Below are 26,999 nucleotides of genomic sequence, written 5' to 3'. Positions count from 1 at the left end.
CAGTTAGTTTTACCTGATCAGTTTTGATTAGCAGAAAGCCTGTTTAAGACATAAGACCTAAGACATAAAGGCAGAGTTTGCTGCTGACTTAACACTCCTATCTAAGGCATGGTAGAAAAGGGCTCCAATGGAAAACTAGAAATTAAAGAAAAGCCAAGATATAATCTCTGACTTTGCAACATTGACTTCTGCATAAAAGCAAATGGTATACTTTATTCTAGCTTATTTTTTCCCTGCAAAGCAGAGCACTGAAAATCCCAGAGACGGTGCCAATATTTTTGGAAAGGCCAGAAAGAAAACAGGCAGAGCTAGTGAAGGAAAGCAGAGGACAGGTAACTTTTTAACCCATTTTCACCTTTGCTGCTGCTGTTCATTGAGAGGCTGAGATGATACGAGCTATTTGTAAATAAGCTAATAGTGCAAACCTCAGAAGAGACAGGTATATTTGCCATCAGGTATTAACAGACACCGTTCGTGTGAGCATGATCTGTCCTCCACCAGGAGTGGAGCTGGGAGGGGAGTGTGACAGAGGGCGATGGAGAGTGTGAGACAAAGGCAGGAGTATGAATTTTGCCAGCTCCAGACTACTCCAAATGCTACTGGAAACCTCTTCCAGGGATATTTTATGTTGTCGTGCCTTGCTTTTAGTCTTTGTACCAGGAACTGGAAAAAGTGTGTTTACTACGACTGAGATAAAGTTAACACACCTTATGTCCATGTCCTCATGGCGCCGTTGGCCAGACTCTTCCTCAGTTTCAGCTCTGACCTCCTCCCCGACCACACAGAAAAGCCGCAGGCTCGGCCTGGAGGTGCTGTAAGGCTGGGCTACTTCACTCGGCTGGGGAATCAGTCACAGGGGCTGGAGTTTGATTATGTTTGAGGTGGCTCATGTCAGTTCTGCAGAGAAGACACCAGGCCAATGCAGAGTGAGGCCTCCACCACCTTCCCAGCAACTGAGCAACTTCCCACAACTGATGCAACTTGCATAAAGTTCTAGAGCATCTCAAAGTAAAGGACGAGGAGGGAGGACCTTGACATGCAGAGGCTGAAGAACAGTCTCTATAGGTGCAGAGACTGAAGAACAAATTAACCTTGAAAAGGTGTAGTCATAGAGGAAGGCTACCCAGCCACCCATCCCCAGCTCTGCTCCCTAAGACACCTCTCTAGCGATGTCAACACAAGAAACTTTGGTGAAAAGCCACAGGTAGCGAATGGTACAACGCACAGCCGTTGTCCTCAGACAGCACCGGGGCACAGCTACCAACACAGGCTGTTGTTCTCCCCTCCTATTTCAAAGAGCGATGACTTGCATGAACGTTGGCTTTGGAGTACATGCTTGGCAACCCCAGCAGATAAACAGACAGCACTTCCATGGAATACCATAAGGTTCTGAAAGAAATACATTTCAGTTATTTTCGCAATATTATTAAGTCCAGGAGCGAATATTTTGAACATGGTACAATTCATTTTCCTAGGGACCAGCCAAGAACAACACTAGGTTTTGCTTGCAAACCGACAGCAGCGTGGGGGAAGCGCCACCGCACTGCCATCCCTGCCTCATCATTCCCCAGGGACACAAGCGGGAGCCCCGCATGCCTCCCCCGATGTCCCCAACCCTTCTCTCCACTGTCAGCGTGCCTCAAAAACAGCTCCCGTCAGCTCCTCCCTCGCCCACCACATGGGCGAGCCCCGATCCCTCCTGCCCATGCTGGTGTGACTCCGCTCTCCTCCGAGCCAGGGACTTTCCCCTGGCCCAAGGAAGCCCCAAAGCTGAGTGGTGATGAGTACATCGGAGGGCAAACACACAACACTCAAGAGGCCAGGCAGGAGTATTTCAGCAGCCTGCAGGTGGGACTCACGGCCAAAGAAGGAGTGGGAGGACAGTGAGATCTGAATGGCTCCTGCCATTGAAACTGGCCAGCAGACACAAGCAGGAGAGTAAGTTGGTGGATTGGGTAGGTACAGAAAAACCAGCCCTGGGCACAGATCACCTCCTCCTCGTCTCCAGCAGTTCCACCCTAAAAGCAGAGCCCAAACCTGTTCCCATGCACCACGATCCCAGTTTTTTACTCTCTCCTATCTCCTCTACCTGCCGCCCACTCCATAAACCCCCCTGTTCGTATGCAATTGCCAGGGCTGGCTTAAGCTGCTGCAGTCGCCAACATCAACAGGCTCTCCTCACCCCACAGCACATAAGAAAGCAAGTTAGTCACCCTGCGCAAGTCAGTGGAAAATCCTGGACCACCTGGAGAACATCTCCTTTCCCCATATCCCTCCTTGTGAATCTCCCCAGGAGCAGGGCAGAGCTAAAGCCCCAGGAGAGCCCTGTGACCCCATCTTGGCTCGTGCGGGCAGCCCACGCCTCGCAGGAGCCATGCAGTGGGATGCTGCTCCTCCTGCCCAGCTGCCAGGCAGCGTTTCCCTCCGGCAGCACGGGCCAGGGCTCCAGTTCCTAAAGCTGTTCCAAATGTGACTCTGCTGCGGATGTCACCCACCCCATTAAGATTCAATTTGCTCTATTTTCTGCTGCAGTATCTGCAGAAATAAAACTCGCAGCTGAGATCTGAAGGCCAGACACAGGGCCAGGAATAAGATGAAATATGTTAAACTCCATTTAACTTACGGCTCGTGGAGCCTGTGGGAGCTGCAGGCTGCATGCCTGCTTGGCACCCACGGGGCCAGCTACCTTCTCTCCCAGAAGACATCAGGGTCTCCTGAACCCACTTGCCCGCCCTGTCAAACATGAATGTCTGCAACAGGCAGAGCAGCCAGTCCTCCTCCCCCTTCCCCTGGGGATGGGGAAGAGACGCAGGTCAGTTAGTCTGAGCATCCTTGCTCACTTTGGCTGTGGTTGCCACTCTTCTGCTGTGGCCGGATTCTCACCACTCCATCAGCATTCCCTCTTAGCCCCCTCCTGCCTCACCTTCTGCACACCCTCCTGCCCCAGGCCTCGCTGAACCCATCTCTGCCTGGGTCCTTTTATGCTGACCCGGGATCCGCAGCCCTGACACACTCATTCCCCAGCAGCTCCGGCGTCCAGCTCAGTTGTGCTTGAAATCCACCCAGGCCCAAGCCCAGGCCCATGAGTGTTGCATCTAAGCCAAAGGACAATCAGGGATTCAGGGCAGGTCAGACCCTGGGCTGCTGGACCTCAGTCCCCCACAGCCATTGAAGCATTTGTCAACCTCTCAACTGAAGGTGACGCCAGGGATTGTTCAACAAAGCAAGATCTGAGGTCTCTCAACAGAAGACACCAAGTGGATGGTCTCAGAAGACAGGGACTCACTGGTCCTCACTCCAACTTTCAGGAATTAGAACAGTTAAACAAGAGAAAGCTATGCTGAGAGTTTCCTTGTGTGTCTTCCAAAAAGAGGAGTCCCATCAGACCAGAGCTGTCGGGGACAGGAGCATCCTGGGACTGTGGCGCAGCCTCTTCCTTGCCAACGAGCCCAAAGGACGCTCCTGTCCTCCTCTACCCCTGCTCTCTGCTGTGGGACAGACTTGAAGGGATTAAACATCCTGCACAGAGAAAGAAAGGCAAACAAAATGGAATGAAAAAGCAAAAAGAAAAAAAAAAGCAAACAAAACCCATCCCTGAATTAATTTCCACTTTATTTATAGGCCACCACATAATAGTTGTCTTTTTAAGCCTTTTAATTAACCACTCCACAAGTCACACGGGGAACAGCTACTTCGAGCACACATGCTCACCCTTCCTCTTCCCAAAACACATGCCACCTTGTGTTGAAGGACTCTCTGCAAGGTAATTCATTATTTGCAATTATCTAAGCCACTACTTGGCTCCCCACATCTTTCAGGAACATCAAGTCCTGGGGCAGTAATGCTTTTCGGGCTTGAACAGAAAAAGTGAGAAAGCCTTTGAAGGAAGGGCAAAGGGGCTGGAAGGATCCAGAGAGGGAGCATGGGAGCTCAGCGCCGAGCTGAACCTGGCTTGCTAACTCTCATCGAGGTCCACGGGGTGGCCCTCCCGGGGAGGCAGGGTGTTGTGTTGCCTGGTACAAGACACAGATCTTCCTAAGCAGGGGAATTTTGTTTCAGCTAATTTGAGGGGAACTGTATGGGGACCTGCACCAACACGTAACGAAACTTCTGTCGAACACTTTGCACAGACAAATATTCCTCAGTTCAGAACTGCCAGAATTACTGTTTCTAGTGGAAACCCAATTCATTTCTCTCAAATCTTACATTTATCATACAATCACTCACTTGACCACGTACCATCTGGCTACCAAACCACCGGTACACCTGAAGCGTACACCGAGCACTGCTGACTTACTGCGTGACTAACAGTATTTTAACACCATTCCCCAGCCTCAGAACTTACGGTGCTGCGTTCAGGTCCTGCTCCAAGCAGGGGTTGTCCTGAAAACCAACGTGTCATGGGAGAGGGAGGAATAGAGATTTCTGCTGGAAGTTCCGCAAAGTTTCACAACGGGGCTCCTGAGATCCAGCATTCCTAAAAATACTCCCATCTACATGAACTGCAGGGGGGAAGGGGGGTTCCTGCAAAAATAGAAAAAAAAAAAAAGTAAAACCAAAAATTGGTGGCTTTGACCTCACAGGGTTGATGGGATGGAATTCCCTTGGGATCCCCTACGGAGCTGTACAAAGGACCGATTTAGAAATATTTCTGAAGCAACTGCATTCCAAAAAAACTTCTGAACTGCTCATCCCCAAGCGAGCCATCGCTTCCTCCTGAGCTCCCGGAGCACAGCACGGGGCCATGAATGTCGCTCCGAGTGGGACAGCAGCTCTGACCCTCCTCCTCCTCAGCACTCCAGGCACCTCGCTGCTCCCGCAGCCCAGGAGGAGCCCAGCGCAGCACTGCTGGGAGGAGAGAAGTGCAAGGGTCTGGGAGGGAAGCCGACCTGAACCCCCACCAAAGCTGGAGCATGTGCAGGTGATGCTGTCAGAGGCCTCTCCAAACCAGCCTGGCCGTGGGGCTGTGACCAAGCAAGGCGCCATTCCTCTGTGCCTTACTGTGCAAATCGCCTTCTAGCAAAAAACAGGTGAAGATTGTTCTTCACTTTAGACTGCTGTTACACTCACAGCTCACACTTTACCTTAATCCAAATTCATTTTCGCACAGGTTTTACCAGTTCTCCCACCTCCTGCAGCCGATGGCCGTGGTCCAGCTCCTGCCTGCAGAGCCCCAGGGGCAGGGGGCTGCAGCAGCGGGATGCGCCGCGGAGGGACCGGCACATCCCACTGGCACATCCCACTGGCACGCCTGCTCCACTGTGCCTGCTGGGTACAGCCCCGCTGCTCACACCACAGACCGCTTCCGACAACTGCTCTGCACCAGCCATCCAGCCCTTGCCATCGCCGCGCCAAGCCCCAGCCAGGCTTCTCAGAGGCAATGGCCTCAAGTTGCGTCAGGGGAGGTTTAGATCGGATGTTAGGAAAAATTTCGTTACTGAAAGAGTGGTCAGGCAGTGGAACAGGCTGCCCAGGGAGGTGGTGGAGTCCCCATCCCTGGAGGTGTTCAGAAAACGTGTAGATGTGGCACTTCAGGATATGGTTTAGTAGGCACGGTGGTGTTGGGTTGATGGTTGGACTTGATCTTAGAGGTCTTTTCCAACCTTAATGATTCTGTGATTCTCCAGAGCAGCCCTGCTGCTGCAGTTAGCATTCCCACGGGTGACAGCGCAGGGAGCATCGCTGGCGGTCAGCCTGATACGGCACAACTCATCGCCACCCAGTTGAGCGAGTCAGTAACGGCACTAAAAGCAGACGCTGTCATGGATTGTTCCCCACCAACAGCAGAGAAGTGACAGTGAGAGCATTTGTCAGCAGCTCACCCACTGAAGTCACAGGCACCCATTCCCGTTGGAGCGCAAGGGGTGTCGGGTGCCACCTGCCCGTGTCAGAAGGCCCAGCGAGCAGAGAATGGGATGCAGGTCCAGGTTCCCCTGGAGTCCCAGCAACCTTCAAACTGTTTCATCGACAAACAGCACGCTTCCTCAACAGAGCCCACCAGAAGGCCAAGACATCTGCTGCACAGTCCCTGACATTTCAGAGGGTCAGAGGCTGGATAAATCAGAAGCACTGGTGGGAGTTTGCTATAGACAAATGAATCAGCGGAACAGATGAGCAGCTCCTGAAGCATCTACCCGCAGTGTACGGAAAGAAAAGATGTAATTTCAGGCTTGTGGCAGATGCTGGAGGATTTGCGGTGCTAAAAAAAAATAAATACATGAATAAATTAAAAAAAAAAATCTCAACACACCTACATGCAATAGCTAGCTTTCTAGAACAAGGAAATCCTGCAATAGCTGGAAGAAAACCGATCACAGCTCTCAACTGCACCTGAGATAAGGAAATGGAATATGGTCCAATGCAATGTCTCTAAAATATGTTTCCCGAAACTAGAAAACACAAAAATATCAGAGACAAAAATATCTGAGAGAAAACACCTAAATACAAGCAAATGGGACAGTGCTCACTGGGAGATGTTCAAAGATGCCTTAGTAGAACCCTCCCTCGCCCCCCAAAAAGCAGTACTATATTCAAAAAGTTTATTTAGTTTAAAAGAAGATTTTTTAGGACAGGAGCCAAATTAAGCAATAAATAAAATATGTAACAAATAGAAAATGCACTATAAAATTAGCAGCTGGAAATCAACACAATTTATAAAGAAAGCTATAAGATATCACAAAACTAACAGCAATAGGTACGTCAGGAAAAAGGCAACAATACAATAGGTGTGATGCTAAAAAAGTACAGTGAAATTATTCTGATCTAGATGATGTAGAAAGTATAAGCATTTCTTTTTATCTTTGCAGATAAGGATGATGTATCTCTGCTACAACAAAACCCTCTGAATTTCAGAAGCAAGCTGGGAAGATACCCACCACCTTCCGCTGACCATTTCTCACATCCGTAACTAGAAAACCTGCACGTCGGAGCGTATCAAGAAGCCACCAAAGCCTGAACACTGACTTTTAAACAAAAAAAACGGACAGAAACATGTCCCAGGCCAGCCAGGAAGTTCCAGAGGTCTTGGAACAATAAATAAAAAGCCCCAGTCAAACAAACAAAAACTTTGCGCTGTGCCAATGCTCTCCGCGGGCCAACGGCCCGAGCCGGGAAGAGCGGGCTGGGTGTCCTGCCTGCGCTCCCGGCAGAGGCAGGGAACGGCCAGCGCTCGGAGACAGAAACACCATTAGTCCTACTCAGCGCAGCGTTCTGGTCGGAGGGCTTGTCACACCGATCTAGCATTTCTGCTAAGAGCACGCATTCGGCTGACAGAGGGAACCGTGTTGACATAATACATGCAGACTTGCGTGTGACGCTTGCCTTTGGCCGGTGTGACAGTCTGAGAACAAAATCCCCAGCGCTATGCAAACATCGGTGTACAGCACGTATCCAGAGGATCAGCAGCCGGTGGAGCCTGGCGACCTCATTAGAGTCATACCTGCGTCGCCTGGCCCCACGCAGCTTTCGGCTCCACAGAGGGGACGACGTTTCCACCAGGAAAAAGGGCCCCCGAGGCGGCAGGGACCGCTCTCTGCACGCAAAGCTGCAGGCAGCCCTGGTGGGAGATGTGGGCTTTCAGGGAACGCACGTTTTGGCCGCGTTCCTACGTTTGCCGCGAGCTCAGGAGAGCTCGAGCCGGGTATTTTCAGTGCCTCTGCCCCAAGAGCAGGCTAACTCAGCGAAAAGTGCCGGCTGTTTCTGGTTCAGATTTTCACACTTGTGAAGCTACCGGGACCCACACATGAAAAACCGTGAACTCCGCCACGCCAGCAGCCTTCGGCTGGTCACGCTTCTGCACGTGCCATCTAACCCACAGCCCACTCATGTTGTTTCCTAGATAGGCCTTCACCTGCTGCTCAACGCGCTGAGCATCTTCCAGTCACAGCACAGGACACACCAGCACCCACCTGACACACAGTGCTCCTTCCCAAAGGGCAAGAGCAGTGGAGTGGTTTCTCTTGGAAAGTTTTAGAGGCTCAGGTCTTTTGCTTTTAAGCTCCACCAGTGCAGGGTAGCAGGGTGGCCAGGTTTGTGAGGGCTTTCAGCTGCCAGAAAAGTTCACCCCTTCTCACCTGCCTCCCGCAAAGACATACAAACATCTCTGCTGCCAGAGGAGCAGAGTTATTCCCCGTGCCCTTCATCCTCCACCATTTAAATGTCCTGCACTGTGGAGATACGGACCAAAGCCTGGTGCTTTGTTTGAAGCTCTCGGACCATACGGGCAGCTCCGAGTGTCCAGGTAGCTGGATGTTACTGTAGGAAAGCTCAACGCCAGCAGTTCTCCAGCATGACTGAACAACCAACTGTGGACGTGAACTGTCCACCACGGAGGAAGCTGGGGGCCCACCTCCTTCTGCTCGTTCAGCTCCAAGGAACCACTGATGCTCTCCAGGCAGTTGACCAGACTATTCCTTGTGAGACCCTGCTTGACAGCCACACTCGGACTCTCTGCCCACTGTGGCTACAGGCTACACAGAGGTGCTGAAGCGTGCCAAGTACCGCAGAGCGGTCCAGGGGGATGGACCGAAAACCCCATCCCCACAAGAGCGATTACCCATCACAGCTACTGAAGCAGTGCTGGTTTCACATCCCAGCCTGAATCCAGCTTCTCCTGGTGATAGTTTTAGCTCCAGTTGGATGACCTTGTAGCTGGGCTCTTGCTAGCTTCCCTGCAAGCTTGCTCCAGAAACAGAGGGCTTGGTGCTTCCGGGATTTGGCAAGAGCTGACACATCCATAACGAGCATCCTTTTAATTTATAGGACTGGCTTAGGGTAGGTTTGAGCATGAGCAGATAAAACTCTTCGTCCAAAGGACTCCAACCTGGCTGCAGCACTCCAGCTGAGCCCCTCTCGTGCATGGTGCTGCTTACGTGTCAGGAGGAGTGCGAACTGAGCCGAGACCCCTGACTTCTCATTCTGCGTCCAGGGAGGCAGACAGCCATCTTGCTTCCCGACATGGACAGATGCAGGATATTGTCTGAGCATCCTAAACACACAGGATCTTTTCAGCAAAACAAGATGACAACAGTTAGACGCTGGTTAGGTGTTTCACCTTACTGAACTTCAGACCATCACCATCCATCTGACCACCTCGCTTGCCTGCTGCTGAACCCCTCTCGGGACTTGGCAAAGGCAGTCCCAGCTTCGGCTGTTGGCTGAAGGAGGAACGATGCTCAAGTCAACGAAGCGGGATGCGTCTCTCAACACCTACCGTCACTTCAAAGCGCGTAACACTGAATTCCCCACGAGTCACGCTCAAGTTCTGTCTGCAACGAGAGCCACCTCTCCTCGAATCAGGGAGGTTAACAAAGATTGCACTTGCGCTGGTTTTACTCATACATCCCAACAGCTCGTTTGTAGAGCAGACAACAGGCTACTGGCAAGGATTAAGATTTGGAAAATATCTCCATGGTCACTTCCAGGGAAAGCTGTTCTTTTTCACGTCCGCGGGAACTTTAACTCAACTCACAGCAGCAGCAGTCTTAAGACATGAAATGCATTCCAGGAATTAACAATTCAAAAGGCGATAAAAGCAGCGAGACAGGTTCAGATCTGCTTGCTGGCCAACCAGCCAGATACCCTAGACCACAAGTTATCTCGGGGAGAAGGGAAGGGGGGGTCTCTGATTTCTTTCCCAGCACCGTTGATCACTAGCTCACAGTGCTCGCGTTTGAAAGCACAGCTGAAGAGAATGGAAAACACCTTTCCCAACTATATTAAAGTTCTCCTAAACCCAGTACAGCACATTCGTGTGTTGTGGATGCTGCGGGCTGCTCCTCGTGTACCAGTTAGAGAGCAACTCACTGGCTGAGGTCACTGCACCCAGCGCCTGCCGCAGCCAACAGCCATCCCTGTGCTATCGTTAATAAATCCATCCACTGGTAAAGGCACTGGGGGAAAGCGTCCCGCCAGCTCACCCACCAGCTACGCGTACCAGACCCTGTCGAGTTACTTTGTATTTACAGCAGATTGAGAGACAGCAGCGTCCCCCAAAACACTCACCATTTTCTCTCACACATTACGGACACTGGAGATGTTTCATTAAAACCATTCCACAGCGATAAAACTAAAGGTCGTTTTACGTCTTTTACAGCGAAAGCGGGCAGCGGTGTCGGCCTCAGCAGCGCAGGCTCCGCCGCGGGTTTCACGCAGCGCTACACGGACTGCTTCAAACTCCTCACGGAGCAGCCCACAGCCAGTCTGATTCTTTCCTAAAACTTCCGCCCGGAGCTATTTCTTTGTCAAATAACAAGATTTTGCAGGAAAAAAAAAATAAATTTATAGATAAAAAATGGTAGGCTCGTCCCGAAAACACGAGCGCCCTTCCCCCGCACCCGACCCCCGCACCAGGAGCCTTCCCGGGAGCGCCCGCTCCCCCCCCCCCCGCGCGCTCCCGGCTGCGGGCGCGCGGCTTGACCCCAGTCGCGACAGGCGCGCGAGCTCCCCGACAGGCAGCCGCCTCCGGGCGACAGAACTTCCGAGGAGTTGGAGGAGAGCAGTGCGGGACAGGCGGACACCGAGCCGGGAAGCCCCGCGGTAACTCCCGCCACCGGGAAGAGGGCTGGGGGGGGGGAGAGTCGAGCTCCTCCGGCTCACCGGGCACTCTCCGCCCCCTCCCCCGGGGGCACCGCGGCAGAGATGGGGACCCCCCACACACCCCCCCACACCCCCCGCCCCGCGCTCACCGGCGTTGCGGAGCTTCTTGTTCCTCAGCACCGAGAGGATGACCAGCGCGTTGCCCAGCACGTCCGCCACGATGGTGAAGATGAGCACGGTCGCCAGGGCGGTGGCAGCCCGCGCCGACGGACCCCCCTCCAGCCGGCAGCCCGGGCAGCTCCCGTTGCTCCCCGGCCGCTCCATGCACCTCTCTCCCTCCTCCTCCCGCCCCGGGGCAGCCCCGGGCCGCCGCCGCCGCGGGGCGGAGCGCGCCTCAGCCCCCCGCGGGGGGCGCCCTCCCGGGCGGGGCGGGGCGGGGCTCGCGCCCGGTGCGCGGCGCGGGGCAGCGGCGCCTCTTTCCGGTGCGATGGCGCCACCGCGCGGCAGCGGGGAGCGCCGGGACGGGCCGCGGGTGGGAGCCGCACTCCGTGGGCGTGGGCTTCCCACCCCCCGCGCGTCCCTCCGCCCCGCCGGGCTCGTGGCTGCCCCCGGCGCCGCGGGGAACGGAGCCCCGGTGAAGGATTTGGGGGGGGGGGGCGGAGTTTGCCCTGCGGAGAGGTCACGAGCAGCGGCTCCGGCTCCCGCAGCCCCGCCGGCACCGTGCTTGAAGGCAGCTCCCGGTAGGCGCCTCCACTGCCCCGCCGCCGGCCCGGGTGGGCAGAGGGCGAGCGGCCCCTCAGACCCCCCTCAGACCCCCTTCACAACCCCTCAGACCCCCTCAATCCCCCCCTCAGACCCCCTCAGACCACCTTCAGACCCCCCTCACACCCTCCTCATACCCCCCTCAGACCCCCTCCTAGCCCCTGCTACCCCCCTCACACCCCTCAGACCCCCCTCAGACCCCTCAGATCCACACAGCTCCTGCCCCCGGACACTGGCACCCAGAACGGAGAAACAACGAGGCAAAGCTTTGCGCGTTCTCCCTCCCGAACCCGTTTTCTTTTCCTCCGTTTCCCGCTGCCCCGCGGCTCGGCAGCCAGCGTGCCCCCAGCCCCAGCCACCCGTGGGCCAAACCCACCCTCGCAGCAGCTTTTTCAACCAATTACGTCAGAACAAAACCCTTCGCTTTTGGTTTAATGCTTTTTACCAATTCGAGCGTGGGCAATGCCAAAGCCCAAGCAATAATTTCAACTTGCTACAGGCTTGGGGAGGAGTGGATGGAAAGCTGCCCAGCGGGAAAGGACCTGGGGGTGCTGGTCGACAGCTGCTGAACATGAGCCAGCAGTGTGCCCAGGTGGCCAAGAAGGCCAATGGCATCCTGGCTTGGATCAGGAATGGTGTGGCCAGCAGGAGCAGGGAGGTGATCGTGCCCCTGTGCTGGGCACTGGTGAGGCCGCACCTGGAGTACTGTGTTCAGTGTTGGGCCCCTCACTGCAAGAAGGACATTGAGGTGCTGGGGCACGTCCAGAGAAGGGCAACGAGGCTGGTGAGGGGTCTGGAGAACAAGTCTGATGAGGAGTGACTGAGGGAGCTGGGGCTGTTTAGTCTGGAGAAGAGGAGGCTGAGGGGGGACCTTATTGCTCTCTACAACTGCCTGAAGGGAGGTTGGAGTGCGGTGGGGGTTGGTCTCTTCTCCCAAGTAGCAAGCGATAGGATGAGAGGAAATGGCCTCAAGTTGCATCAGGGGAGGTTTAGATTGGATATTAAGAAAAATTTCGTTACTGAAAGAGTGGTCAGGCATTGGAACAGGCTGCCCAGGGAGGTGGTGGAGTCACCATCGCTGGAGGGGTTCAAAAAACATGTAGATGTGGCACTTTGGGACGTGGTTTAGCAGATGTGGTGGTGTTGGGCTGACGGTTGGACTTGATGATCTGAGAGGTCTTTTCCAACCTTAATGAATCTATGATTTATGAACTCCAGCAGCCTGCTTGCATGCCTCTCAGCCACAGGAAGGCGGTGCTCGGCAGGGATTCCCACCAGCAGCTGAGGCTTCCAGCCACCTTTTGTGCTTTAGTCCACACCAGCATGAACAAGAAGAGACCAGTCTCTGGTCAGGTTGCAGTTGCAATTCAGCAACCGCACGAATTCTCGGCTTTATTGAGAAAATAAACACAGAAAATAGGTTTTATGGGCTGTGGAGATCAGCTGTAATGCTGTGCCAGGGCCTGGGTGGGGGCAGGAGAGAGGACAGGCTACCCACCTCCCCACGGCTTTGGCCAAAAGCCACTTCTCTGTGTGCAGGTCAAAGTGCCCGAGCTAACGTAAAGGCTGTGTCACAACCCGGCCCGGGGATTTTACAACTGCCTGGTTGAGTGAGTCAACAGCAAAGCTAAAAGGCAATGCTTGGGTGGCGTGTTCCTTGCCAGCGGCGCCTCAGCAGCAGTGAGGCACAGCTGACATGAGCAGCAAACAAGGTCTGCCCCAGCCTGGTGGCACGGGGTCAGAGACAGCCCCACATCTGCGCTCAGGCCTTGGCTTTACCCTTTCCCCATTACTGGAAAGCACTCAATTTGGAAACAAAATGGAGTTTTGAAGATAATGATCAAAATCCTGCATTTCCAAATTGTCAAAAAAAGAATTTTGGCTTGACGTTTGGTTTCTCTGGGCTTCTTAAGTGATGTTGCACCGATTTCTGCATGGTTTTGCAAATATTTTCCCTCTGTATAAACCAAATAATTTTGTTCACAGACTTTTGGCTGGTCTATGTTGAGGACCTACCTGAGGTACAGGAGCAGCTCACATGGACTCATCCTTTCAGCACCTTTCATCTTCACGCTGCTCTGCTCCAGCAGCTGTCTGCACCATTTTTAAGATGCTCTCAGATGTATTTCAGATGTGAATTGGCATATGACTTCAGAGGACCTGAACTTTATATGCAGGTGTCTTGGACTTGCTGGTAGAAATGTGGTTTGAAACTAATGAAGATAGGCAGGTGCTGCTTGACCAACCTGATCTCCTTCTATGACCAGATGATCTGCCTAATGGATGAGGGAAAGGCTGTGGATGTTATCTACCTGGACTGTAGTAAGGCCTTTGACACTGTTTCCCACAGCATCCTCCTGGAGAAACTAGCTGGTTGTGGTTTGGATGGGTGTACTCTTCACTGGGTAAACAGCTGGCTGGCTGGCCGAGCCCAGAGAGTGGTGGTGAATGGAGTTAAATCCAGGTGGTGGCCAGTCACAAGTGGTGTTCCCCAGGGCTCAGTATTGGGTCCAATCTTGTTTGACATCTGTATCAATGATCTGGATGAGGGGATTGAGTGCTCCCTCAGTAAGTTTGCAGATGACACCAAGCTGGGTGGGAGTGTTGATCTGCTTGAGGGTAGGAAGGCTCTGCAGAGGGATCTGGACAGGCTGGATCGATGGGCCCAGGTCTGCTGTATGAGGTTCAACAAGGCCAAGTGCCGGGTCCTGCACTTGGGTCACAACAACTCCATGCAACTTGCTACAGGCTTGGGGAGGAGTGGATGGAAAGCTGCCCAGCAGAAAAGGACCTTGGGGTGCTGGTCGACAGCCAGCTGAACATGAGCCAGCAGTGTGCCCAGGTGGCCAAGAAGGCCAACAGCATCCTGGCTTGGATCAGGAATGGTGTGGCCAGCAGGAGTAGGGAGGTGATCGTGCCCCTGTGCTGGGCACTGGTGAGGCCGCACCTGGAGTACTGTGTTCAGTGTTGGGCCCCTCACTACAAGAAGGACATTGAGGGGCTGGAGCATGTCCAGAGAAGAGCAACGAGGCTGGTGAGGGGTCTAGAGAAGAAGTCTTATGAGGAGCAGCTGAGGGAACTGGGGCTGTTTAGTCTGGAAAAGAGGAAGCTGAGAGGAGACCTTCTACAGCTACTTGAAGGGAGGTTGTAGTGAGGTGAGTGTTGGTCTCTTCTCCCAAGACCAGCATAGCTCTACCAGGCATGTGCGCATCTCCACAGTTATAGGAACTAATCTCTCATAAGACACTTAGAAGAAATTATGATAGATGTAGTGAGCAACGGTTTTCATCGGTGGAGTGATTTAGATGAATGATATTCACGCTGTTTCCTCCCACCTTCCTGCTAAATGGACTCTTCACTGCTTCAATTAAGAAAAGGCTAGCACTCTAGGAAGCAGTGGCAAAGAAAAAAAAATGAAAGTAGAGGTATCAATAAGACCTTTTTAATTATGCTTTACCGGAATCTCTGACGTAAATCATACTGATATAAAAATATCCCCAGTGTGTTAGAAGAATTTAGGCTCATTTGATCATGCAAGGACCATGAACGTGATCGCAGCAGAAGGCAACTGAATTAGAGTCAGAAACCAGAGCCCTTCAGTACCCAAAGCACACTGGGGAGGGTATGTACATGTGCACAAACAAGAAGACCAAGCAGAATGCAGTCAGTGCAAGATATTCAAGACAATAAACGCTTTTCAAACACTCCTTTTGCCAAAATGCAATAGCTTTGCTAACAGTGAGGCTCAGCCTGGCACCCTCCTGCCACGCTGCTCGCACCCACCACAGCAGCCATCAGCACAGAATCGCTCATCCCTCGCCGAGTGCAGGACTCGTCCAGTGGCATGAAACACCCCCCTGTGCGACCCTACCTACCAAAGCACGCAGCTTAGTAAGAGTTAATCCAGGTATACTATAATAAATGAAAGCTGGCATAATTGAAAAATAGCTGAGGCATTAATCTTCCTTCTTGGTACCTTGAGTCCTCTTTAAAAAGATTATTTTGTCTTCAGAGACAGCTTTAATGCTACTTAATGAATCGCTTATGAATGAAGGATTTTTTTTCCCCCCTATACAGGGACAGGCTGACTACTACACTGTTTTTGTCAGAGAGACAATTAACTTTTGTCAAATATACAAAAATAATGGCTTGTTCTCCACAAATGCTGCTATACTGAACTCGGCATATTTAAGGCCGGTTTGTTGTCTTGTTTTGCCTGAGCCGGCTGAGCGACAGTGACATACCCATTCCCTCTCGCCAGACCTGGGGAACTCTTTGTGCTTACCAAAATAATTACTGTCCCCCTGAGAACCTCCAGGAACAGGCAGGTTAGCACCGGATAAGGAATGCCAGGCTGGGAAATTCGAATCCCAACATGAGCTCAAAGGTGTTTTGATGTCCAGATTCGAAGGCAGGAAGAGACATGAGCGGGAAGGAGAAACGTATGAAACCAGGGCACCAGGAAACCTTTCCCTGAACTTCTGCGCTGATGTCTCTGTTGCAGTTCAAAGAAATCTTGCCTGCACCCTGTCTGCATCTCCCTCCCTGCAAAAGCAGACACCAGGCTGGCCCACGGGGCAGGTTAGTCATTTCCCGACTGCAAATAACTCCCAGTGAGATGCAAAGGGAATAGTGTAGCAGGAAGTCGTTCCTAACACGGAGGTCCCTGAGCAGAAATGCTCAGTTGCCTCCCCTGCCTGTGTCCCACCGAGCCCCTGCTCCGTTCCCCACATCTACATGCGCAGCACAAAGATGAAGCCGAATCCCGCCCCCTCCCCCCCCCCCCCAGCCTGGCCAAGTACTTATGTTTATTTCCAGCAAGAACAACAGGCAATAAAAGTTATAATTTTTTGACAAGTGGGCCTTTTGACTCAAGCAGTGGCCTTTGGGAGAGACACGTAAGCAGATGCAGAAATGGGCATAATAAATCCTTTGCCACGTGGGCTGCTCCCACGCCGTTTAGCCCTGGATGGGACGCAAAGGAGCCCTGCGGGACTGCTCCCGGTGATGAGCAGAGAGGGTTTCCTCCACCCCTGAGCAGACCACATGAGGGTTTAGAGGTCTCCCGTGCCTCCTGCATCAAAACCAGCAGCAGGCAGTGGTTTAAGATCACCAGGACGCGGTGCTCAGCCGTTGGAGAGGTTCAGCACGTGTCTTTCCAGCATAGTCTGTTTTTCTTGTTTGAGATTCTGGTCTAGACCCCAGACAATGGAGGTTCATTCCTTGGCACAGTCTTACACCCCCTGAGCTGACAAACACAGCTGAAATAAGCCATTTAGTCCCTCTACGCATCGTGGCCAGTATCTTCCAAATAAAGGCCAACACCTTTTTCCCCCCTCCTTGTCTCAATTCTGCCCTTAAATCCAGCATGTGCCCAGGAGGCAGAGGTATTTCCAAACCATTCCCGAAGCAGGGAATCGCTGTTACCTGCCCACAGCTCTCTAGCCGAACACATACAGTACTAGTTCCCCTCTCTCAAACGTTTTCCTTGTCCACTTGGACTGCGCAGCTATTTACTGCGGAGGCAACACAGCTGTACTGTGTCCGGCGTGAGAGAATCCCAGTCTTGGGGAAAAAAAAAAGCACTAGTTGCTTCGGCAATAAATAGCTGAATACAGCAGCTTGCCCTGAGCTGCCATCGCAGAAGAGATCAACAAACAAGCGGCTCTGTTTATGCCGTCGTGCTTGCATAGAAGCTCCAGACAAACTACGAACCTCGTGTTCAGCCGCTGCCTCTCTTTGTCCCTGAAGCAGCAGCCCCACGCAGAGCGCGCAGCTCGCTCGCCCAGAACAGGCTTTTTGTTAATTGCTCAAAAAGCCGGACACAGGCCTGTTCATTCAGCTCAACCGCTTCACGCTGCAGTCTAAATAAAAAGGGAAAGAAGGAAAACTTTGTATTCCTTTCGTACCCTGCATATTAAATGACACTGCCAACATTGCCTTGGGACGCAACATCAAACCGCTTCCTCTGCTCTGAGAGGGGATGACTTTGAGGCTGACTTGCTATTTCAAATCTCCCATTTTTTCTCCCCATCTCAAACTCGAGGATGCAGCATGAATGAAATCAGAGTTAGCCCCGTTACAAACAAGCAAGGGGGGTGACCTAGATTCACTTTGCCTCTCAGAAGGAAATGACGGCAAAAGTTTAAAACCCGCCATACGGGGCTATCGGCTGCGGCACATTTAGGTCAGAGTTTGTTGCGATCAAATTGTGCTTTCTGAAAAGGCTTTTACTAGCAGAAGGATTTGTACGGCAGTAGCTGAATTATGCATGGGATTTGTACAGCCTTTGCTAGCAAATAACTCCAACACGTGCAGAGAAACCCAAGCTCTTCCCTGCAGCATCTTCATCAGCTTGAACCCAGCTCTGCTCTCTACGACTACTTGAAGGGAGGTTGTAGTGAGGCGGGGGTTGGTCTCTTCTCACAAGTAACTAGTGACAGGACGAGAGGAAAAGACCTCAAATTGTGTTAAGGGAGGTTTAGATTGGATATTAGGAAAAATTTCTTTACTGAAAGAGCGGTCAGGCATTGGAGCAGGCTGTGCAAGGAAGTGGTGGAGTCCCCATCCCTGGAGGGGTTCAAAAAACATGTAGATGTGGCACTTCAGGACGTGGTTTAGCAGCCATGGTGGTGTTGGTTTGACGGTTGGATGTGATGAGCTTAGAGGTCTTTTCCAACCTTAATGATTCTGTGATTCTGTGACCCTGGAGACACACGTGCTGGGGCGTTGGGATAGCCCTCACCACCAACCATCTCAGGTAGCATCCCATGCTGTGCCAGGCTCAAACCGGTCTTGCTGCAGGTCTCAAGGTGTCAGAATGAAATGTGGGGTTTTTTCAATGAGCTTATGGAACCCCGCAAAAAAAAAAATCCCAAGTCAGACGGCCTGCTCCCAGCGAAGGCAGCCCTGCCACTCTGCGGGCTGCCGGAGCTGCTTGGATAACAGCACAGGACTCTGCCCAAGTGACAGTCACGCTGAAGGATATACATGGAAATGATCGGGCTGGTAGAGTTTGTTGTGGTGAACTGGGGAAAAAAACCAAACCAAAACAAAACAAACAGGGAAGGCCACAAGTGTTCACTCCATTAAGCCAGAAAGATTCAATTAATGCATTTCGTGGCTAACGAATCCTAAAGAATTTTAAGTGCTTTAGTATCTAAGTAAGAAACTCCTAAAGTTGCCCAACAACAGGCAATTTACTCAAGGTGCTGCTAGCTCAGTGCTTGTCAGCAAGGCAGTGAATCTGAAAAAAAAAAAAAGCAAAGCAAAGAAAGGAAAGCTGGCTCATGACAGATCGGTCCTTGGGGAGGTGGGACAGGGGCCCTATTTGTCTTCAAGACCCACCTTTAACTCGAGCAAAACAAGGACCGCTCATCCTCCTCACACCATCCCCACGGAGCGTCTGCTTAAGCGAGGCTGGCCAAGGCTTTCTGCCTTACACTGAGACCTCCTGGGATGGCAGGAGGAAAAACAAAAAAGGCAGTTTATATTTTTCCCATTGAGATTCCTCATCCAGTCTCTCTTTCTACCAGTAAAAACCAACAGCAAACCCACTCCTGCTCCTTGCAGGTCTCCTTTCACCAGTCCCTTTCCAGCCCATCCCTTCTGCCCCGACACGCCACGCACACAGCAATCACGCTGCTCCCGCAGCCTCCCGCCTCAGTGCCCACAGGGATGCTAGCTGGGTCACTCGGTTTTCCTGGTGCAGCTCTTGCAGCCTCTCACCTCGCTTTCTCTCCCCTTTCTTTCTTTCACTTCCCCAAGCACAGGGTCCATCCCAGTCAGGGGTGAGCTGGGGGGGTCAGGCCAACCTTTTGGACACATCAGTTTGCCACTGCCTGTATGCAGAGAAGAGACCTAAGCTTATCCTCTGGCTGTGCTTCAGTCCCCCAAAAAAGGGCTAGTTAGTGCTTCACAAGGAGGTAAGTCTCGCTGTCCCCCCGACAGCCTGGAGGGAAAGCTCTCCGCTCCACAGAGAGTGCCCAAGCAGAGGTGGTTGCTCTTTTCTCCAACACCCCAGAAGTTTGTGTGGCATCTCAGATGTTCAGCATCGCTCACCAGGCGCCTGGCCTTCCCTTGGTGGGGAACAATGCGAGGCAGAGACCGCCGAGATGCTCTGGGGACATTCCCCCCTCCCCATCCTCTGCTCCCCATCCCCAGTCTGTGTTGCGGTTCACCTGGATGCACATCCACCTGCAAGCGTTTCGCCTGCACCCGCTCTGCTGCCCAGCACCATGTCCAAGCTGCTTTGCCAGTTGGGGACGGCACAAGCCCGGCAGGGTGGGGCAAACCGGGCTGGGGTCTGGCCGGCCTGGCTGGCTGGCACCCGTGTTGACCACCCAGCCGCACCACCACTGTGGGGACACCCACAGCTGATGCCACCCTCTTGTCAAAATCACCCCATCGCCATTGGCAGCTCCTTTCCAGTGCTAAGGCTGGAATTTCCACTGTCGTCCTCTGCAAGTGGGGAGAGAAGAGTCCTAAAGCAGACCAGGAGATTTCCCTTCCCCGAGCAGCCTTTCCTGCAGCCTGACCTGTGGGAGATGCAACCTTCGGGAGCGCTTGGCACTAACGGCCCCGTCACAAGCCAGCGGCGCAGGAAGGACAGCGCGACGCGCCGTACTCCTAACGTCGAGCTCTTAATTATGTCCCAAGCAGCACCTCTGTGCCTGCAGTAATGGGAGCTCAGCTGTATCTGCGGCTGTTAGAGAGATCCTGTTTTGCTTCATCCTCATTATGGGAAATCGCCTGCTTGGACCCAGCAGCCGGTGGAGATGTTTCCTCTCGTGAAGCGGATTGCTTTCTCCTGTCAATTACGAGCAGAGAGCTCTACAGCCCAGCGCAAATTGCTGGGTGAAAGCGTAAATAGGACTACATGGGAACAGATTACAGTCTTGGTGGCGGCTTGCTGAAAAACGGCTGATGGAAACACGGAGGTCAAGAGAAATAAAAAACGCTGAGGTGATGGCAATGATGGCTGGCACGGCAGTGCCGTGGAGCCGAGGGGGACGCATGGCCCCTGCCTGCCCCTCCACAAGCACAGCCATCCGCAGCAGCAGGGGTTAACAGAGGGGCTGCAGCGAGCTGACTCCAAAGCCACGGGGTTTTCCCCAGAGAAGAGATGGACTTTTCTCCGGCTGTCGCTTTGGTACCTATCAGCAGTGTGCATCCTGCGGCGGGGAAAGTCAGCACTCCTCGGGCAAAGGGAGATGATTCCTCCCTCTCGCCGTACTCCCACCAAACGCCCCAATTCCACCGAACACCCCAGCACACCCGCAGAGCCCCGTGGGATTTCTAGAGGCGAGCGAACGGGTGCCCAGGCTGAGGTTGTGCAGCAAACCTTTACCCGGCGCACAGCACTGGTGCTCACGCTGTTGGCAGCGACTGCCCTTACCTGGGGATGGCCGGGGGGGGGGGTGAAATTTCAGCTGAGCATCACAAACAGACCCTTGCCCTGATGGGTTCCCATTCCAGAGAAAAGGGTGAGAAAGCACATGTGCATTTTAACCAGCAGTCTCGGGGCTGGTTTCTCCAGCCCTACAGACCTGGCTGGCTCCTGGGCTGGGTTTACAGCCCTCGCTGCCCTGCCTAAGCCCCGTAGCCTGCCTGTACTCCTTCCTTCAGGGAAGGAGGTAGTGATGGCCCTTCTGCCTGTAGGTCGGCCCTGGTTCGGGGCTGGTTCAGCAAAGGGACAGCTTTCCCGCCTGTTGCTGGCAGCAAACAAGCAGAGTGCCCATCTCACAACGTTTGCTTTGCTCTGCCCTCCAATACATTGCTGCTCGTGAACTTCCACTGGTCTTCAACCCACTCCCCATTGCCTGGCCTGATCTTCAGCTGTCCCCAGTCCTTCAGCCTGCCACCATAAGGTCCACACCAATGCTCAATGTGTGAAGAGTCACTCACGCTCACTCCCACCCTGCCCACCTCTTCAGTAGCTCCATCCAGAAATCTCCTCCTCGGCATCAGCTCTGCACACTCACACCCATCAGTGTTTTTGCAGGCTCTGCAGAAAGGTATTGATTCCTGCTAACAGAGCTGTTCCGTCTGAAGAAAAGCCGTTGCTTTTGCCTGGGTGGGCTTCAAAAGCTGGCTCCTCTATGCTGGGCAGATCCCTTCCACTTCTGCTTCCACACAGACGCGCTGGGAACTGGGGTTTGCCCACCCGCCTCACCCCAGCCCTCTTGCTTGCCTTCTATATGCTGCAGGCAGAGCTGCCTGCGATTTTATTTCCTCATATTTAATCCTGCTAAGTCAGAGGCACCAGAAATCTGCAGCTGGCAACTTCAGGCTGCTTTCCAGCTCCTCCATCCAGACCTGCCAGCAGACGTTTGCAGTTTCGGTTCTCAGATCTCCATTACAGTCTGGTCTCCAAACAGCGAATCCACCAGCCCTCCAGCTGGGCATGTTCAACTCCACAGCCTCAAAGCTGTTACAAACGAGCCGCGAGTTCCTCCCGCCTCTCACGAGAAGCGGGAATCCCTCCGACGCATCTTCCGTCGGCGGAGAGCAATACCCTGCACATCTCTTTAGCACGGTTTGGTGCCTGGTTTTCCCCTCCTACCCGATTGTAGGCCGGTGAGCAAAGACAGCTCCTCAGATCTGGCGATGTTAAAACCTTCCTTTAGCAGTAAATTCACTTACCTCCGCGACAAGGTGAAAGCTGTGCTTGAATTTCTGCTGCTTTCCTGGAGAATTTAAGTGATGCTGAACTGTAGGTTCATCTGTCCTCTGGCTGCTTTTCCCTCAGCTCCCCACTCCTGGGAGTGTGCTGCCTTTCCCACAGGCATTTCTGGGCCCAGGTTTTATTCAGTCACAGAGAAGCAAGAGCTGTGGTTCATAACTCATGAAATTTCACTTAAAGTTGAACTAGTCAGTTGAGAGAAGAGAGATGGGAAAAGGGGGATTTGCGCATCTCGGATTCACCCCACTCTCCTAAAATCTGACTGAAGAAAGCAAATTTGTAGATGTTAAGTCAGTTATGAAGTTTAACAGGGTTGTACATATTTAAAATGAAACCCCCAATAGATGGAACAAACCCCCAGTCAGGGTTTGTCCCTGCTCCTGGCCGGGGGCTGAGCGCTCTCCCCAAGCAGAGGGGACTCAAGCCTGGAACACAGCACACACAAAAAAGCCCAAAGCACCTGGACAAGGCTTGCTGGATGCAAATCCTAAGGAGAAATATAGATCTGAGATACAGAGAGCTTGAAATTAAATATAAATTCAACAACGGAAAAAGTTGCCAGAGATATTTAGGGTTTGTATATGTATGTTACATATATATATATATACACATACACACACACATATATAAAAAGACCAACAAATCCTATCTGTATGCAATATGAGCAAGATGTTGCCATAGTAATCTTAATTTTACATTCCTTACATTAAGAAGAAGATTGCAAGTTGTTTGGCACCCAGACTGTCTTTTTGTTGCAGCATGTGTGCATTTAACCCACTGGGATTCTGTTCTCTGCCTCTTGGAGCCGTGGAAATAGAAACAACTACTAACAATGACACCATCATCACTACACGGCAGCCTTGGATTCAGTTTCCGTTATAAAAAGAGGAAAAGAAACTGCCTGTGCGCGTTAGCATTGAGTTTAGGCTTGGACGCGGACGCGTCCCTGCGGACGTCCCAGGGAGCAGCGCTGGGAGCTGCCGGGGGAGCGGGATGGAGTGTCCTGGGTGGGAGCGGGCGAGCAGGGGGCAGGGGGAGCGGCACCTCCTTCGGGTTTCATACCACACCAGCCGTAAATCCGAACTGGCTCCACCAAAGCCAGGAAAGACACTGGGGTACCAAAGAGGACAGAAAGCAAAGCGAGGTTCCAGTGCTGCAAGCGTGCTGCCATAGGAGGCTTCTCCGAAACCCGATGTGCCAGCGTGGGACGAGGGCTTCTGCCCACGGCAAGGTCTCTGCCCACAAGACGGGGAACTAAACCTAAAATTCCAACACTCCTCTCAAAATAGCCCCCCTCTCCGGCAGGAGCCCGGCTCATTGAGAGCGGTGAGGGGGCACCCAGTGTGAATGGTGGCTGCTCCCCTCCCAGCTGCGTACGGCCACGCAGCGGCACAGCCAGGCTTTGGGCACACGTCCACCCGTCGCTCTCACATGAGACACCTTGAAGCAGTGACGAGGCCATATCCAGGGCTCTCTGTCCTCCCAGCAGGAGCTGAACGGCTTCGTGGGGGTGGTGACAATCCCCAGCAGATAGCACCCAGGAGCTACACCTACCACCACAACAGGAGCGTCCTTCTTCCATCTCCCTCGAGGAGCACAAGCAGGTGGCGCGTCAAGGTCACCCAGGGCCTCTGCTCCCCAGCAGCTAACCCCTGCCAGGGTCCCCCCTCCTGAGAGAGGCCGGGGGATGCACGGGCAGCTACCAGCCTCCAGAAGCCGGGGACCCGAGCCCTGTGGGAAAAAGCAGAGGCAGCACTTTGCCTCCCTGGGCTTGCTGGAGATTCAGGTGACGACAAACCTGCGGGAGGTTCGAGGCTGGGGATCCACGCAGCCCGTGGGCACGTCCCACGCTCTGCAGAGGCGAGAGCTGCCTTCGAACATCCTCACCCGACATCGGCTCCCGGGCGCCTTTCTTTTCTCCAGATTGATGGCGTTTGGAACGTCTGAGACGTCTTCTCAGTCATCTACGATCTCTGGCCACGAGCGGGTCTCTTTGGGACATTGAGTGACAAGTATTGCTACAGTGCCAAGGAGATGGGACTCTCGACTGCCTGTGGCAGGCAGATCGCTGTGAAATCATGATTTATCTGGAGTTAAATTAAGTTATGTCTCTCTTTGCTGCCTGCCTTGGCAGTGGCTGCATCCAGGTGTGCTGTATTTCTTCCTCTGAACAGGAAAACACAGGGCCATTTACCAACGGCCAGAGATCAGAAGGTGCCCGAACGTAAACTCCAGGACAAAGCTCATGCGAGTGTACTTGAGGGAGGGAGCTGACAAGTGACAAACAGCCAGAGCTGAGTTCGCTCTATTTTGGCTTACGCCATTGCTTGGGGAGTCACGGGAAGGCAAAACAGGTGAATTATTGTCACCTCCAGACTTCAACAAATGGAGGCGTCAAACAAAATTGCATTGCTTAGACATTCAGAGGGGGAAATATTTACCTCGCGTGCAGAAATAAATGTTACAGTTTATGAGTCATATAAAGCCTTTTATGCTGAAAATACCCCTCTGGATGAGGACGGGGATATTTCTCATTGTGGTCTTGATCCATCCAATTTGTTTGCAGAGCGAAAGGATCATTGAGGGCCTTTTTCTCCAGAAGATCTGGCAGTGGGAAATGTTCTTCCAGTGGGGGTTGGATGCCCACCTGTGCCTCCCCATCCCAGCTCATGCGGGTCCCTTTGCCCACCCTGGCAGCCCCCATTGCCCCTGGCAGGAGAGGCTCCGGGTACCTCTTTGAACCAAGGGTTTTGGAGTCATGGTATGCCCGGCTGCAGCAACGGGGTTGCTCTGCCATGAGGCTGCTCCCCAGGGACAGGGGATGGAGCCAGGCTGCAGCACCTGGGGCTCCCCCAAAACTCCCTGCTCATAGGCAAAACCAGGCTTTGTGGGCACACAGAGCTGGATTTGGGGTGAATGAGGAGCAGAGCAACACGGAACACAGGGACAGGCAGGACACGGGATCCCAAACACTTGCAGCCTCTCCTCTCCCCTCAGCCCATTACAGAGATGTGTGGGCACCTATACGTGCATTAATGGATGAGCCAAAGGCGGGCGACCCGCACCCTCGGGGTGCACTACACCCTAGCCACGGGCACCACATCTCGGGGAGACAGCCGGCAGCAGATCCTGGGAGCGGCAAAGGTAAGGAAAACACATTCCTGTGCGACGGGTTTGGGTCTCGGGGCTGTTGGCAGTGGGTTCAGCCAGCGCAGAACGAGCCTGCCCCAATTCCTCTGCCTTTTGGGAAAAAGGTTGCTACTGCCGGAGCCTCGCGCCTTCCAAAAAAGCACCATTCCTTCCTCCCACTGCTGATGATTTATTGGGGAAGAAGCCTCATTTTTCACAGATCATATTAGAAGCACAGAATGGATTACAGCATGGAGTAACCTTGATAGCTGTGAAATTCAGTGTATGCAAATGTGAGCCTTAAATGGCTCTTTCTGTGAAAGATTAGCTTGTAGAGCGGACGTCTTTGTGTTATGGCACCAATGAAGAGACTGGTATTTAAAAGCAGGGACTTTGCCACAAAGCCGCAATACGTGGTCCACCGACATCTACAAGCAGCAGCTTCTCCCTGCGAGCACAGCTCACATCTCTGCTCCGCAAACCTGCTCGTTTCGCCGCACAGCCCCACGCCCTTCGGTACACCCGGCAGACCCACACACGCGAGCCAAAAGATGTCAGGCTGCTAAAAGCAAACCACTAAGTCACCTGCAGCATCCACAAGCTCCCAGGCCCACCCATACCATTCCCTCGCATTTAACTGGAGCCAGGGGCGGCCAGGGTCTGGGGCCGTTTCATCCTCTCCAGCCCCTCCGAGCTCGGGCATTAGAGAGGAGCAAGCGCAGGTATGAAGAGGGATGAGGTGAAACTCGTGTTTTCCCTGGGCTGACGCTGCCCACTGCCTGGGTCACCTGGTGCCAGGCTGCGGCGAGCACCCTCCCTTGGGCTTCCCTTGGGGCACCCAGGCTGGAGCCACCATCTCCACCCGGCGCAGGGGTGGACAGGGATGCGCAGGGATGCTGTGCAGTGTGTAGCAGCTGCCTGAAGATGGCAAGCCAACACTGCAGTTTATAATACATGCAAATAACCCCGCTGGAGGAAGAAGGGGGCTCCCTACAAACAAGAGGGCTATATTTTCTTCGCAGCCCATGTAATGCCAGAGCAGAATTTAAATTGCGGCGTTTATCAGACAGGTCTGAGCCTTTTTTCTCTCCTCCTCTTTGTTAAACGCTGCCCGTCTCACAGAATTTCGAGCAGCACTGCTGGTACTGCACCAGTCCTCGAGCCCAAATGCAAAGTCTGAGGAAGAAATTGCAATGCATCCTTTGGCACCAGGGAGCCATAGAGCTAGTGTGTGCATGCAATAATTTATCCTAAGCCTTCTAGTGGCATTTTATGTCTTTTTGCTGTAGTGCTATTACAGCTTTGATTACTCCATTTTTATGTTTGTCAGCACAGCATATGGGCAAGATAATTTGTATTCAAAGTATTAAACTGGTAATGTAAATTATTAAAGACCCAATTCATAAAAGCATTATACACCATATGCAGATTCCTTCCCTTGAACTCTCCCCTCCTCTTCCTCCCCATTTTGCAGGCCTGGCTTCACGCAGTTTGAGCGGGTCCGGGACTGCTGCCAGCTCCCACCCCATGGGCACCCACCTCGTCGGAGCGGGTGTCAGATGAGGACCCAGCACCCTCCTCTTCCTGCTGCCCCCTGCACAACTCATTTATCCCCAGGCGCCTGTTGCCCATCAGCTCATCTCATTTCAACGTCTCTAAAAATACACTAGAGAAGAAAGGGCTTTCCAATCTTCATCCCCAGCCCCCCTTTGCTGCAGAGCATCCTCTGAAGTACGTACACCTCTGAGCTGGCTGTTGCAAGGAGGTGTTGGAGGGAGGTGAAGATGATCACCGCGGCAGTCCCGTCTCATTGCCCATCTCAGGCTTCCATGCGCGCGGGATGATGGCAGCTTGCCGCTGGTTCCGTGGTGGGGGCTGCTGTGCCTGT

The 26,999-nt window shown here is 53.1% G+C and overlaps 1 protein-coding gene across 6 annotated transcripts in view; it reads right to left on the bottom strand.

Moving 5' to 3' along the window:
- Nucleotides 1-10,885, bottom strand: part of GPR50 (G protein-coupled receptor 50) — a 44,813-nt gene extending 33,928 nt beyond the window's left edge. Inside the window, exons 1-3 of one of the 6 annotated variants that reach the window (XM_075435343.1) lie at nt 10,686-10,744; nt 5,085-10,236; nt 4,346-4,524 (exon numbers count right to left, since the gene is read on the bottom strand). Coding sequence is in view for 1 of the 6 variants with exons in the window: in XM_075435340.1 (XP_075291455.1) it covers nt 10,686-10,860 (175 nt within the window). In the remaining 5 variants the exon portion in view is untranslated. Of the gene's footprint in view, nt 1-263; nt 1,390-4,345; nt 10,237-10,685 lie in introns of those variants that run through there. The other 5 variants (XM_075435341.1, XM_075435344.1, XM_075435345.1 and 2 more) reach the window with 5 other exon arrangements.
- Between the last annotated feature and the right edge of the window lie 16,114 nt (nt 10,886-26,999).

Source organism: Opisthocomus hoazin, chromosome 14 (assembly GCF_030867145.1).
Source record: "Opisthocomus hoazin isolate bOpiHoa1 chromosome 14, bOpiHoa1.hap1, whole genome shotgun sequence".
Classification (NCBI taxonomy): Eukaryota; Metazoa; Chordata; class Aves; order Opisthocomiformes; family Opisthocomidae; genus Opisthocomus; species Opisthocomus hoazin.
Note: the sequence above shows the minus strand (reverse complement) of the source record. Positions and strands in the feature narration are given on the sequence as shown.